Raw genomic sequence first — 16034 nt, forward strand, 5'->3', positions numbered from 1 at the left:
CAGACTCTTTAGCCACTGAGCCATCAGGGAAGGTCTATTTTAGTCCATATTCTGTATTTTTAGGAGCTACTTTCAATCTTTTCTAGAACGTGGGTTAGAATATACATGTTTAATTAATTAATGGCATTTAATGAATTCCATCTTTTATAACAATAAATGTTGACTTGTCATTAGAAACACACATTTCGCATAAGAGTGAGGAGGTGTTCCAGCAAAGGGGACCCAGTCTGGGTCTCTTTGTCCTCTGGGACTGTGGATCTGGGTCACCAGCTGGGCCTGTTGTGTTCCCAGGGGCCAGTTCATCTTCACGAGTTATTAATTTTATAGCCTCCTCTGAGGCAGAGCATTCTACATATACCTTTTTTTTAGATTTGAAAGTGAAAGTGAAGTCACTCAGTCCTGTCCGACTCTTTGCGACCCCATGGACTGTAGCCTACCAGGCTCCTCCCTCCATGGGATTCTCCAGGCAAGAATACTGGAGTGGGTTGCCATTTCCTTCTCCAGGGGATCTTCCCAACTCAGGGATCAAACCCGGGTCTCCTGCACTGCAGGCAGATGCTTTAACCTCTGAGCCACCAGGGAAGCCCGAGGCAGAGCATTCTAAAGTGCACCCATTACTCCCATCTGGTGAAGGAGACTTCTGGGCTGGCAGGTGGGGGTGCACCAAACTGACAGCAGCAGGAGCCAAACACCCCAATGTTTCCCTTTACAAGGACACCTCCCGTGACTCTCAGAGTCTTTATGGTGGAAGCTGCCTCTTCATGAGTAGTTGTGGGGCTCAGGAACATTGTCCTGCAGGGAGGTGGAGGTTGGTTTGAGAGCTCAGCATGTAAACGGTAGCTGAAGCTGTGGGCTTGAATGGTGTCACACACAGAGCCTGTGGAGTGAGGAATGGGCCAAAAATAGAGTCCTGGGAGCACCAGCCAGTTATAGCACCAAGAGAAAGAAGCGTCCCTGAAGGAGATAGAGAAATTGCAAACAGGAAGAAGGCAAGAGAGCGATGTTATAAGAGCTGAGGAAGGAGAGTTTCAGGAAGGGGGAGTGGGGAGGTAATCACATCAGATAGAGCAAAAAAGCCCAGAAAACCAAAGACTGATAAAAGTATATTAAGTTTATCTTTTTTTAGCATTTTACCTTATTAATAACATAAAATAATAAATTCTTTAATTGGCATAAACTGTAAAAATCTGTGGCATGAACTTGTTCTGGTTTCCAGCCATGCAAGCTTTTTTGAATTGCTTTTTTGAATAACAGTGTCACTGGTCTTATACCTCTCTCAGCTTGTCTTACTAGTCTGTGCAGAACTCAATGATTGCTCAAATGATGGCTAAAGCACAATACATTTTCTTATATACGTGTGGATTAGCCTTAGGGCTTCTGTCTAGAGCTTTGTGTAATAAATAGCTGTGAAAATGTATATAAAATGTAAATAAGAACTCTGAAGCAAATAGTTTGAAGGCTTAAGATGGTAGCACTGCTGGCTCTTTCTATTTTCAATGTGAAAGTAGATTTCCAGTGAGAATACAATCACATGGGTATTTCCTGAAGAAAAATTCATCATCACAGATACAGTCATTTTTGTGCATGCTGTTATAATAAAGAGAACCAAGGAGAATTCTCTGATGGGCCAGTGGTTAGGACTCTGCTTGCACTGCCATGGGCCCAGGTTCAGTCCCTGGTCAGATAACTAAGATCCTGCAAGCTGGGTAGCATGGCCAAAAAATAAAACAGTAAGTCCTCTACATGTGAACCTTTAAGTTTCAAATGTTTGAAGACATGAGCATGTGTTCACATGTCCAGTCACGTAAGTTTGTTCACATGTCTGCCGTACACTGTCGTGTGTGTGCAGCGTGTATAGGTGGTGTGCCCTTGTGTACTTCACAGTACCGTATAGAGTACAGTGGTACAGTAGCTTTATTTCAAGCCCAGGATGTCTGGAAGCAAGAGTAAAAGCAGTGGTGATGTAGCTGGTACTATCTTACTTTTCAAGGTACTGTATGGTAAGGTGAAAAGTCTTTATTTTTTGCATTTGTTTTTCTGTATTATTTGTGTGAAAAGTATTATAAACCTATTGCAGTACACTACTATATAGCTGATTGTGTTAGCTGACTTCTTAAGCTAACTTTGTTGGGCTTATGAATGTGCTGTCAGAATAGAACTCATTCGTATGTAGGGGACTTGCTGTAAAAAATGAAAAGGGGAACCAAGAATGCTTTGCCTAAATAACAGAAGTTTCTCTCTTGCGTGAAGGTCTGAGATGAGTATTCCAGGTTGTATAATTTTACTTTACTTGATCATTCAGGGCCCCAGGTTCCTTCTAGGTTGTTGCTCCCACCATGCCCTAGGGATGTGTACTTGACTGAACCTGGGTTGCCAGGGTGCCTGAATCATGGCCAGAGGGAAGGAAGAGAGTGTGGAGGGGGCACACCCATGATCTGAAAGCCTAAACAGAGATTTGCATACATCCTTTCATTCCACTGGCAAATACTTAGTCATGTGACTCTATTTACTGCTGCTGCTGCTGCTAAGTCGCTTCAGTCGTGTCCGACTCTGTGCGACCCCATAGACGGCAGCCCACCAGGCTCCCCCGTCCCTGGGATCCTCCAGACAAGAACACTGGAGTGGGTTGCCATTTCCTTCTCCAATGCATGAAGGTGAAAAGTGAAAGTGAAGTCACTCAGGCATGTCTGACTCTTAGCGACCCCATGGATGGCAGCCTACCAGGCTCCTCCGTCCATGAGATTTTCCAGGCAAGAGTACTGGAGTGGGGTGCCATTGCCTTCTCCGCTACTTACCGCTAGGATCTCAAAAATGGGATCTAACAAAGTTCCCAAGAAGCAGAGAATAGTTTTTAGTATCTAACTGTTAAAGAAAAACCAGAGCTGAAGAGCAGATAAAGCTGTAAAAACAGATATTATTGAGGAGTTAATACAGTAGGGACAGAACTGAGCTCAGTTCCAGATAGAGCATAGACAAGTGGGGCTTTTTAGCCAAGGAGCAGGGTGGGGGAGAGTTACTGTGAGGACACATCGGGGTGAGGGGATTCTAGTTAACTGATTCAACAGGATTCTTGGTGAAAGCAGACCAGGGTGATCAGATACCACTGGGGTTGAGGAATTTGATCAGGTAGCAAGGGTGATCAGATACCAAGAGTGGGAGATTCTGGGCTTCCCTAGTGGTCCAATGGTAAAGAATACAGGAGACGTGGGTTTGATCCCTGATCAGGGAACTAGGATCCTGCATGCCCTGGGGCAGCTAAGCCCATGCACCACAACTACTGGGCCTGTGTACCTGGAGCCTGTGCTCTGCAACAAGAGAAGTCACCTTAATGAGAAGTCCTCACACTGTAACTAGAGAAAAGCCTGCATCACAGCAAAGACCCAGCACAGCAAAGAAAAAAGAAAGAGTGAGAGATTCTGGCTACACTGACTGTAGCAGGATTTTTGCTAAAAATGGACAATGCAAAGACAGGTATAAATCCAAAGATCGAGGCCTGGTTGGGAAGAGGATTCAGAGGAGACTAAAATTTGACCAAAGAGAGTCTGTCATATAACTAAGGCTCACTTACAATTGCCTTTGTTTTTAATATTTCCATCGAAATCTGGATATATTAATAAACTATGGGAACTTTCTGTATTCATTGCTACAGATTATAGAAGGCTTGGACTTTTCTTGAAGCATCTAAGTGTGGGGCACTTCCCAGTTGAATTCATTTACATGTGTTTTTGATTTATCTACTGTGTGCTAGGGACCCTCTCAACTCCAGGGATGGAGCAGTATGTGAGGTGGGAAGAACTGATCTTGGGAGGCTGTCGGGTGGCCTCGGCTGTGATGGCTTGAAGCAGGAATCTCAGTTCCCCTACCAGGGTTTGAATCTGGGCTGCCGTGCTCCCTGGTTCTTGTCTGCTTTGAAGAATTCAGCAAAGAGATGAAAAGTAGTGAGACAACTAAAATGTTTATTAAGAGAGAATATATGTGCAGAGGAAGCATGGGCTGGCTCAGAGAGAGAGAGAGAGAGTCCTGTGCTTTGGGAGGCAGTTCTGGGTTTCCTCCGGCCAGTCATCTTGCTGTGTCTGGCTTTAAAACCATAATTGATCTGGCTAAGGGCCCTCCGATGTGTGCGCGTGCATCTTTTAGCCAAGATAGATTCCAGCACAGAGGTCTCAGGGAAGTTGACAGAACATATTATGGTCTAGCACCCCCTCTCCTAAGGGTCCTTTCTTTGCATGCATAGTTTGGGGGTCTCTGACCTCAAGAAAGAGTAATACGTGGTCTCTTTATCTTTAGTCCAAGCAGGACTCTGCTCCCTCTTGCTCCTGCCATTATCTTTATCTTGAAATATCTGTTCTCAGGAGACAGATGCCAGCTGCTCAGTCTGGGGCCTCAGGGCCTGATCATTCAGATCCAGGACAGGCCCAAGTGCTCAGGTTACCTGGTCCTCTTCCTGATTAAAAGACTCAGTCTTTTGTTATATTATCCATAAGTGAAGTTTTTCTTTCATGAATTGTCACTTTTCCATATCAAAAACAGGTTTCCATGAATACACTTAGATATTAATGCATCATTAACCAATCAGATTCCCTGAAAACCTGGGACCTCCCAGCCAACACTTTCAGTGGGGAAATTTCATTTCTAAAATTGGTAGCAAAGCTTTCTTAGATCCTCAAACATTATCAACCTGAAATAATGGCCTGGAGAAGAATATTTGACTCCTGTTGATAGATAGCCTTTGTTTATGTGGATTCGTTTCGGCAGCCTCATTATCAGTCTGGACATTTTATTTCCCAGGTTGCAAATATATATGTGTTTCAGCCTCAGGGAAAATAACATCCTCTGTTTTTATGGAAAGCCGTAATGTCTTGTAGCAATATGGGGTGATTTATTAGACTATATACTGTATGTCAGGATTAGCATTCCCTAAAACATATTTTTGTAATGGGTTTTTTTTAGCTTTATGTTTTCAAAAGATAATAAACCCATTTTGGCAGCCATTGTAAAAGCATTGCCAAAGTTAATTAGGTTTTCAGACAGCAGGGGTCTGCCATTAAACAATTTATCTTTGCTTCTTTTCATGCTGCTTTAGCTTAGTTGGGAACTGCTCTATCTGTCCACCTCTGTTCAGCTGGACAATGTATAAACAGTCATAGGCCATTTCATTATTCAAGGGAAAGGTGTGTATATTCATAGGTCATCTCATTATTCAGAGAAAATGTTTGTATATATTCATAGGTCATTTCATTATTCAGGGAAATTGTGTATTTGTGATTAGACTGATAAATCTTGATTTACCACATGTGACTTCACGGCAGAAATATAAATAATATTATAAATTTCATAGATCTCATAAATAACCTATTTTTTTCCACTCTTTATTATCACCCCACATGCAGTGAGATACCATATGTGCAAAATGCATAGTGAGCTGTAGAGATATGGGTTATCCTAATCAGTTAATTTTCTTCACAAGAGATTTTCCAGAGGTCACCTAAGTTAAGGATTAAAGGTTACCCCAGTGAAAGTTGGGTTGCCTTTTCTAGGAGGAGGGGGCAGCATGTGGAAAGTCTTGGAACAGTGCAAGAACAAGTGTGGGGTATGGAAGGCAGATGCTACGTGTGGCCAGAGAACAGCATTGGGGAGCCCTGGGCCTCAGAGTGAGGCAGGGCCAGAGTAGACTAATGGCCACATGAGGCTCCTTGGAAAGGTGGCACGGAGCGGTGACATCTAGGGTTGCCTCCTGTGTTGACCTCACTGTCTGTGGAGAAGGCAAGATTAGGCTGCAGGGAGGTCGAGGAGGAGCCCACGCCATCTAGACAAAAGCTCTCTGAGCCAAAACCTACTCAGGGATGCAGGGATAGGAGAGAGGCGCAGAGCAGCCCAGGAGGGCACATGGGCAAGGGCAGGGGAGGGAAAAATCGAGGTCAACCACCAATCTAGGCTTGGCTGCCTGGTAAGGTCGGTGTGGGGAACAGAGTGCGTGAGGTCAGCACTAACCCCCACAGGGCTTGAGAATGATGGGCACTCTGGGAGATGGCAGGGGCTCAGGCTGGCCCTACAGAGTGGGCGCTTTATATGTAGGTGTCAGCAGGCGAGTAATCATGAGATTGGAATGTACTATTATTGCGGGTGAGAAAGGGCAGGGCTCACTTGGGCTACTGCTTGTTACAGCTGAAATCGTTGTGGACTTTTTCAGAGCACATTGACCGCTAACTCTGTGTTGTTTCTTTAGGAAGCCGTATCACTCTAAACTGGAGGCTTTTGTGAGTCACATGTCAAAAGGACCTGGAGCCTCTTTCGAAAGCCCCTTGCACTCGCTGCCTCTTTACTCCAGTCACCAGCTGTGTGAGATGGGAGAGCTCACGCAGACAGGTAAGTGCAATGACCATTCTTCCACTTACTCTTCCACCCACTCCCGCGTGTGGTGGACGCATGCAGCGGGGCCTCGGGTGAGACGCTGTGGGCATGGGGGTGAGTCAGCACTGTACCTCAAGCAGCTGTGAGCCCACCAAGGTATCTCATTAAACATTTCTTTTTTAAAATATATTTATTATTTTTGGTTGCACTGGGTCTTCATTGCTGTGTGCAGGCTTTCTCTAGTTGCAACAAGTGGGGGCTACTCTTCATTGCAGTGCACGGGCTTCTCATTTCAGTGACTGTTCTCATGTGTGGGCTCAGTAGTTGTGGAGCACAGGCTTAGTTGATCTGAGGCATGTGGGATCTTCCCAGATCAAACAAGGATCAAACCCGTGCCCCCTGCTTTGGCATGTGGATTCCTATCCACTGCTCCAACCAGGGAAGTCCCGTCTGATTTCTAAATATTAAAAATAGCCCTTTCTCCTATTATTAAAAATATATATATTCATGGAAGAAAAAGTAGGGATGACAATTAAGCAAAAGAAAGATGAATTTAAAGCACTCATAATCTCACCAAAGAAATTAATAACCTTTCTTCTTGTGTTAATATCTATGCAGTCGTAGGTATGCGCGCGCGCGCACACACACACACACACACACACACACACACTCATTCTCACAGGTTGTATCTTCCTGAGCACTATTTTGTAGCCCATTTTTTCACTTAATAATATATCGTGATAATCTTTCCCTACCAATAAATGTTCATCAACAACATAATTTCTGATAGCTGCATATTCTTCCACTGTGGATAGGCCATGATGTATGTAACCAGTCCCATGTTCTCAGATACTTCAGACAAAACAGCTAAAAGGTTTTCATGCCCCAGATCTGAGGGACATGCATATGGCAGAGCCCCACCATGCATGGAGTCCGCAAGTGTGTTCCTCACAAAAGCCATCTCTCCCTCTGCAGCCCTGTTCATACTGCTGTGCAGCCAGTTCACTGTCAGCATAGGTTGGTGAGTTAACTGTGGGCTGGGACGAGAAAGAACTGGTGTCCCCAAGAGGTTTCAGCTTTCTACTTCTTCAGTCTGAGACCTCAGAGGACCTTTGTGTGGTCACTGGTCTTCCTGGAGGAATCAGGATGACCTATAGGCCATATTCTGTTTCTTGATCCACCAGCATCTTAGGACCTCAGCTTTGACGGAAAGAAGGTCCATCAAACCCCAATGGTTTCCCAATGTTTTGAAAACTATTATTACTGGGGAGAAGATAGTAAGTGACCAAGTGGGGCAAGATGAAGGCTCTGGAGGACTAGCCTTGAATAAGGAGTTTTGTCAAAAGCTTTTGCTAATTAGTTCCACGTGCACAAGTTCTACATTAGTTTAAAACAGGAGTCCTGGGATTTCCCTTGTGGTCCATGGCTAAGACTCTGTGCTCCCAATGCAGGGGGCCCAGGTTCAGTCCCTGAACAGGGAATTCTATCCCATGTGCCACAACTGAAGATCTTGTATGCCGCAACTAAGACCTGGAGCAGCCAAATGAATAAATATTTAAAAAACAAATAAATAAAAATAGGAGTCCTCCTCCTACCAGAACCAGAGCCCCCTTTTATTAACAAGTATTTTGTGGTGCTCCCTGAACTATCCCAAAGTGAAATTCAAATATAACCATTCTATATACATAATTTTACAAAACAGTTATATCAGGTATCCTACCTGTAATATGAAGTAGAAACAAAAGGAAATGATTTTATTATGTAATTCTGTATATCTCAGTATAAATGTTTGAGCACACCTTTGTTAGAAAAGAAAATGAAGTAATCAGTTGCTTGCACATAAATGTAGATGGGTGTGGTGACAGCTACAAATGCAGAATGATCAAAGGATGTGCATTGATGACTCTTAATACCCCATATATCAGGACATGATTTATTTGACAAATGTCATCAAAACAAAAGACAGATGCCCCTTAATTTATTTCTGGAAAATTCAGTAGATGTTATACAAAAATGGCTATATGTCTGTAGACACAAAAAAACAGTTTTGAAATTGAAGTATTAAAACTTCAAGGATTAAAGTATTAAAACTTGAAGGATTTTCACATATGGGAATGTCTTGTACTTCAAAAGTTATTCGGAATTAGAGAACAGTTCCTTGTGAAGACCGTCCAGTCCTTGGCCCCCACACGCAAGGAGTCAGCAGTGTTCCTCCCCGTGTTACTGTGACAACCCAAACCCTCCCTGAGGGCAGAACTGTGCTTGCTGAGAACCACGGGTGGTGCGTAACAGAAACCAACTCAAGCCCCTCCCAAAAAGGACATTTATTATAAAGACTGAGGATGACTCACAGACTCTAAGGGCAAGAATATGACTAGGCCTCCAGAGACTGGTCCCAGCGAAAAGCTGTCTGTCCCTGCCGGTATGGTTTTGCTGTGTGTCTGTCAATGGAGACAGTCCTGGCCACATGTAGAGATGAACTTATACATTCACGTTCTTGAGAGAATCTGATGGTGTCCTTGAGGGTCAGTGTCCATCAACTGGCTGGGAGGTCAGGGTAATTGCATCAAATAGTTTATTCATCCCCATCTTTCTTTCCAATTGACCTATTATCATCATTGTTTTTAAAACTAGCCTTACCCTAGAAATCTTATCTGTGGTAGTTTGCTCCTATTCCCTGGTCTCTTTTAATGGTCACTTTTATCTCCTATTTGAAATCTTGCATCGCTGTTAGAATAATCACTTATGAGTGCACACTTTGGGGACCTCACAGGAACCACGTAAGATGCAGCTGATCGTTAGCGTCTACTCCATCCCAGGTGCTTTAGCAGCTGCCGTGTGTAGGGGAGGAGGGCAGCTGGATGGCACAGAGCATGGAAGCCTCCGAGGGTGCTGCTGCGAGCTGCAGGTTCTGACAATAACACAGGCTTTGGCGTAAACAGACCTGTGAAGTGGGGCGTGTGACATATTCCCGACAGAGCTGGTGGCAAGTTGCATTGATACACACATTGATAGTGTGTGTAAAGTGCTGAGCACAGTTCTAGCACATGCTAGGCTCGGCAGATGCAGTGAATGCCTCAGAAGTCCAGCAGTCTGTGTGAACAGGAGGGAATGATTAATGCCACCTGGGGGAGAAAGAGAAGGACAGAAAGGAATTATAGTATTGGAGTCAGGATGAGCATTTCACTGGGAGAGAAAGGGAAGGGCAGGAACCAGGTTGTGAAGATGCGAGTTGTGTTTGGAGAGGAGGAGACACCCTGAATTGGTAATATTTCGGCCTGAACATGTAGGGAGGAGGTGACGTGAGCCGGGACTAAGAGCACAGGTTGGGCCCAGATGGGAGCTGGAGTTCTGGCTCAGCCATATCTTAACTGTAAATGGCTTGGGCCTCAGTTTGCTTTTGCTTTCTTTGTTGGGTTTTTGTGAGGATTAAAGGAGAAAGGTCTGGTGCACAGTAAGCATAGGTGGCCTCAGAATGCTGGGTGGGCCCAGAAGGAACTGGGGGCCAGACACAGATTCTGGGTGTTGGCCCCTCTGTGCAAGTCATTTGGAAATGCTAAGACCTGTCCCAGCGCAGATCTCTGAGGGGACTCTGCTGTCAATACTCTTCATTCAGAGTAGGACCTAGATAGCCTTCATGATTTTTTTTCTGCCCCTGAGCTGTTCCCCTTCCTGGGCCAACACGGTTCCCTCTGTCCCACACATTTCAGCCTGAAGTTGTCTTGTCTTTGTGGTTGGGCTTTGCAGACCAGTCGGGCATCTGCATAAGTGGCATCACGGGTCACAGGGCCTGCCCGAGGTTTACACTCTCAGGGAACTCAGATCTCACACTTAAAGGCCATCCCAACGTCCTGTTGGCTGGAGGGTGAGCTTGCTCTTATCTTGGATTGCCTTCTCCTACTTGAAGATAAGGCTTTTTCAGTGTTTGTTTTTGTTTTGTTTTTAATTGTACTGTGGCATAGTTCCTGTGTGTAGTTCAAAACTGTAACTACTAAAGTGAAACTTAAAAATCATGCTGCTATCCCTGTTCTATCACCACCCCCCCATTTCTGTGCCCCTGTCACCCCCAGATAACCATGGTGCGCCCTTCCAAAGTTTCTTTATACAAAACACAGGCAGCTGCCTATACACGTTCTTATTTTTCCCCTCATTTTTATTTAAAAGGAGCATAGTAAACACACTGTTCTGCAATTTGCTTTCCCCCCCCCCCCCAATATTCCATCTAGGTACCTGGGAGATCATTCCATATCTGTGCAGGGAGAGTATCGTTGCTGATGGGCAGGTTAAAGGGCAGGACTGGGCAGAATGGACCCAGGAAGTGAGCAGAGAGCCTTGGGCTGGGGGAGTAGGGAGTGTGGCATGAAGGAGGGAACTGGGCAGCCAGGATATGACTTGTTCTCCTTGCCTGACTGATTTCTGTGAGCTCCCAGGCACTCTGAGGAACGATTTGTCCTGGGTAGGAGGGAAAAAGCTCTCCTTAGGCTCCATTACCTCCTGCACCTCCACCAGCAGGCTGGTTTTACCTCTGAGCCCCACCAGTCACAGCCCTCCTCCAGAGGAGGGATCGAGGCAGACAGATGGAAAGGCGTGGGTCCAGAGGACAGGGCCCCACTCTGCTCATCCCTTTGTGTGTAATCCCTTCACATGCTGGTGGGAGCCCCTTCTGGAGGGTCCCTCGCAGTGGGGGCCAGGCTCGAGGGTGTAACCATACAGTGTCTGAAGCCTTCCAGCACTGGGCGAGCCTCGACTCCCCTGGCTGGCCCTTCCACTGAGCTGGTGGTGAGGCAAGCGTGTGACACTCTTGTGTTTCAGGGGTCGTACAGCACCTGCAGAACGGCCAGCTGCTGAGGGACATCTACCTGAAGAAACACAAGCTCCTGCCGAGTAACTGGGCTGCAGAGCAGCTTCACTTAGAGACCACCGGCAAGAGCCGGACGCTGCAGAGTGGGCTGGCTCTGCTCTATGGCTTTCTGCCGGATTTTGACTGGAAGAAGGTTTATTTTAGGCACCAGCCCAGTGCTCTGTTCTGCTCTGGGAACTGCTACTGCCCACTGAGGAACCAGTACCTGGAGAAGGAGCAGCGTCGGCAGTACCTATTACGTTTGAATAACAGGCAGCTAGAAAGGACTTACGAGGAGATGGCCCGGATCGTGGACATCCCCACCAAGCAGCTCCGGGCTGCCAACCCCATAGACTCCCTGCTCTGCCTCTTCTGCCACAACGTCAGCTTCCCCTGCACCAAGAACGGCTGTATCACCATGGACCACTTCAAGGTGATCAAGACGCATCAGATAGAGGATGAGAGAGAGAGGCAGGAGAAGAAGCTGTACCTGGGGTACGCGCTGCTGGGCGCCCACCCTATCCTGAACCAAACCGTCGGCCGCATGCAGCACACAGCAGAGGGCAGGAAGGAGGGGCTTTTCACTCTCTACTCCGCTCACGACGTTACTCTGGCCCCGATTCTCAGTGCCTTGGGCCTTACGGGCGCCAGGTTCCCGCGGTTTGCGGCCAGGTTGGTCTTTGAGCTCTGGCAGGACAGGGAGAAGCCCCGTGAGCACTCCGTCCGGATCCTCTATGACGGTGTTGACATCACGTTCCACACTTCATTCTGCCAGGACCACCACAGGCGGTCTCCCAAGCCCATGTGTCCCCTCGAAAATTTAGTCCGCTTCATCAAAAAGGACATGTTTGTGGCCCTGGGTGGTGGTAGTACCAATTATTATGAAGCATGTCACAGGGAAGGATTCTAAAAGGTACACGATGCAGCGCCGAGAATCTACGCCAATTTGAAGGGATGGGGAAGGTCCGCTTCTAGGTCTGTCGGCTGCTAAAGGTACAAGGTAGTTTTTAAAGGCCGGAAATCATGCTTGGGGCCCACGTGAATTTGGGGTTGAACAGGGAGTATGTTGCTGTAATTGGGTACGTAAGTGACTTGGTACACAGTGGTCAGTTCACAGAGAAAGGAAGGTACTTTATCCCAGCTAGACTTTGCTTGGATGCCAGAATAATATTTCAGTGCCCAAAGTTGCCAATTCAAATGTGTATTCTTTTGATCTGCCTTGGTACTGTGTGATGGAACCAGCAAACCTCAGCCAAACCTCCTCTTCATCTGGGACAACCTCACCTTGTCCTTGTTCAGTGAATGGTTTCCTGAAGTGATTCATTTAAAACAGGGGTGGGCAAACTTTTTCCATAAAGGGCCAGATAGTAAATATAGACTCTGGACCAAAAGGCCACCTATAGCACCTGTCACAGCTGCCCGACTCTGCTCTTGTAACATGAAGGCAACCACAGATGACCCATGAATGAGTTCAGCGTGGCTGTCACACAAAAGAGGCAGTGGGCCAGCCGTAGTCTGAGGGCTGGAGTTTGCTGACCCCCATTCTAAGAAGCAGGCTGTTCTACAATTGCACTTTCAGCACTTTTTGAGAGAACCAGTTGAATACCCAGAATTATTCAGTGGTGCCTCCAGTAACTTCTGCTAGAAACACAGAATCTGGTCTGTGTCTGACATTATAACAAAACTTGAGGGGAAACAAACATTGAATCAGAATGAATCATAAAAAAATTATTAGAATAATACTTGATGTTCATGATGATTGTGGTATAAGATAGTTTCGAGTATGTCTTCAATATTTGTCTGCTGTAGTCTATTTGCTGTACATGCTGAAATTTTTGTATTCCATTTAGTATTTTTATAGTCTAGGAAAATATTTTCTAAGATCAGTTTTAGATGTGCTCTTATTCCTATGAAATATTCAATTTACTGTATCTGCTTGGTGGTTAGAAGGGAACCAGAAGCTGAATTCAGGCACTTTCTCCCAATAAAACTAATGATGGCTCATTCCCTTTGACAAGCAGTAGAATTGGATCAATTTTTAAACCATTTTCGTCAATTTCAAATGGTAAATTCAGATTGATTTTTAAATAAGTTTTTGGAAGAACTTTGTTACTAGATAGTTAAATAATCTTTATAAGGTATTTTATACATTAGAAGCAATTATAATTAAATCTGTGATTTCTGCCTAAAATGGTGCTAGTTCTGTGCAAAGAAATGTAAAGTGAGATTCTCCAATGTCGTTGCCATTCCAGCCTTTTTTGTCTGTTTTTGTCCAGTGTTTCATTTGAATACATCTGTTTCTATTAATAAATTTTTGAAGAATACTCATACATGTAACTCATGGTTTGTACCTATGTCACTCTGTTTCTTTTCAAGTGAGTTTTAATTGTTTTATCTTTTAATAAATAAAAGCATTTTAAATTAGAAAACTCTACAGTACACATGGGGAAGGGAGGCCCAGTGTGACTAGCAATAGGCCAAGCGGGGCCTGCTAGGGTGACCGGGAGGGACAGAGTCCTGCCCTGGGCCACAGAGGGGCTACAGCTTCCTTCTCTGACAGCAGCATCAGGACTTCGTGGTCAAGGGTGTGTCACAGCTGGTGGCCCTGGACTGGGTGATAGTTTATCTCAAAGTCTTCTTTTATTGCTGAAAATCATGTGTTGCTGTTCAGTCAATAAGTCATGTTCAACTCTTTGTGACCCCATGGTCTGCAGCACACCAGGCCTCCCTGTCCTTCACCATCTCCCAGAGCTTGCTCAAACTCATGTCCCTGGAGTCACTGATGCCATCCAACCATCTCATCCTCTGTCGTCCCCTTCTCCTCCTGCCCTCAATCTTTCTCAGCATCAGGGTCTTTTCCAATAAGTCGGCTCTTATCAGGTGGCCAAAGTATTGGAGCTTCAGCTTCAGCATCAGCCCTTCCAATAAATACTCAGGGTTGACTTCCTTTAGGATTGACTGGTTTGATCTCCTTGCTGTGTGTTGTCTCTTGAATATTTAAAGCCTATGCAAGTAGTTTTTTTTTTTTTTTTTTTTTGCTCCCACTTGCAATCTATCTGAATCAGAACTGCTAAACACAGCTTGAAGATTTTAAAGTAAAGGTGAATCAGAAGATATTTTAAAAATCAATTTTGCAACATCTGTTTTGTTAAAGGTGGATATTTTGCATAAAAGCCAACATTAAAAGTGCAGAGGTTTTGCCTCCTAAGATACTGGGTATGCATGGCATTAAACTATCCTCCTCATTATCTAGTTCTGACCCATTTCCTTTCTATAAACAAACACTGCGCACCCAGCTGAGGGTGCTGGAGCTTGTCCTTGGTTTCAGGGCAATGGTCTCAATGACTTAGATTATGGCAAGTGTGGGTGTGCACACTGCATATTCAGCTTTGTTGTTTTCATGATTAAAATTAATACATGCACATTGGGAAACAGTCAAACAATACTGAAAACAACTTCAAAGGTGAAGTTCTCTAATCCTACCTCCAGAGAGAACACAATGAGCCGCTTGAAAAATCTTCTTCCAGGAATTTAACTTGCAGATACATACATATATATATATATGTTGGGGTCCTTTAATGGACCGGAACCTTGTGGTATGGAGTCGACGATAAGAAAGTGAAAGAGAGAAAGAGAGAGAGAGAGAGACAAAAAAGACCCGGGGACCTAAGCTCTGGTGGAGCAAAGGTGCTTTAATGATTTTTCTATGAGTATATATAGGCTGCAGTACAAGAAACTTCTTTCGGGAATGATAGAGATCAGAAAACCAAATGTACAGCAACCGTTACCAAGGGAACAAGGGGTAACGTTAGTCACAAGGTCAGGAGACAATCTATATCTCAAGTAAGGGGAAGGAGATTAAGCTGTTTTGTCCTAAGGAGAATGTTTACTAAAGGAGACTCATGCTTGCCTCACACAATGACCTCAGTCCCTGGGAGCAGCGTGCTGTTCCGCTTGAAGAGGGACAAAGGACTCATGAGAGACAGCACGTAGGAATCCTCCCGTCAAACATTCCCTGACATATATATACAAAATTTTTAAGTGGGAACAAGATTATTCAACCTATATTGTCCTGTGACTTCCTTCCCTCAAAATATATTTTGTTTCCTTTAACAGTATGTCTTAGACATATTTCTCATCAACTTGCTTCTCTTAACAGTATGTCTTAGGGATTTCCACGTTGAGAGGAAAGGTGGGGGAAAGGAAGAAAGAGAAAGAAGGAAAGATAGCTCTTTTATAGCCATAGCATAATATTTCATGATTTCATGATATAGATGAGACATACTTTTTAATATTTTTAAAGTAATTCCCTTTTTTCTTTCGAGATTTTACTAAAAGAATATTTATATAGTATTCCTGACACAACAAACATTTTAGCACTTTGACAGCCAGGTAGCTTTATAAAATCATTAGTCAACTGACTGAGTTTATCAATTTAATCTTTCCACAACAAAACGACCAGCTTTGAAAGTAGCTGGCAGGATTGAATAGCAATTGTATCATTGTGTTGATTCAGGATGCATATCCAGCTTTTCCTGACTGTCCAAAGTGAACATTTTTAAAAACAATCTTATTTGCTTATGGCTGTGCTAGATCTTTGCTGCTGCGTGGGCCCCTCTCTCACTGCAGCGTGCAGGCTTCTCACTGCAGTGGCCTCTCTGGTCGCAGAGAGCGGGCTCTAGGGCACTTGGGCTTCAGTAGTTATGCCACATGGACTCAGCATTTGCAGTTCGCAGGCTCTACAGCACCACAAGCTCAGCTTGGCTGCCCCGTGGCATGTGGGATCTTCTCAGATCAGGGATCAAACCCACATCTCCTGCGCTGGCAGGCGGATTCTTTACCA

General features: G+C 44.8%; 1 protein-coding gene across 3 annotated transcripts in view; it reads left to right on the forward strand.

The window, feature by feature from the left end:
* The window catches only part of PXYLP1 (2-phosphoxylose phosphatase 1), a 76067-nt gene extending 62552 nt beyond the window's left edge, over window positions 1-13515 (forward strand). For all 3 annotated transcript variants that reach the window (XM_043874807.1, XM_043874810.1, XM_043874811.1), the window contains 2 exons: window positions 6227-6366; window positions 11164-13515. In XM_043874807.1, coding sequence (XP_043730742.1) covers window positions 6227-6366; window positions 11164-12101 — 1078 coding nt within the window. In that variant the 3' untranslated portion in view covers window positions 12102-13515. The remainder of the gene's footprint in view (window positions 1-6226; window positions 6367-11163) is intronic.
* Window positions 13516-16034: the final 2519 nt, after the last annotated feature.

The sequence above is a fragment of the Cervus elaphus genome, chromosome 19, assembly GCF_910594005.1.
Source record: "Cervus elaphus chromosome 19, mCerEla1.1, whole genome shotgun sequence".
Lineage (NCBI taxonomy): Eukaryota > Metazoa > Chordata > Mammalia > Artiodactyla > Cervidae > Cervus > Cervus elaphus.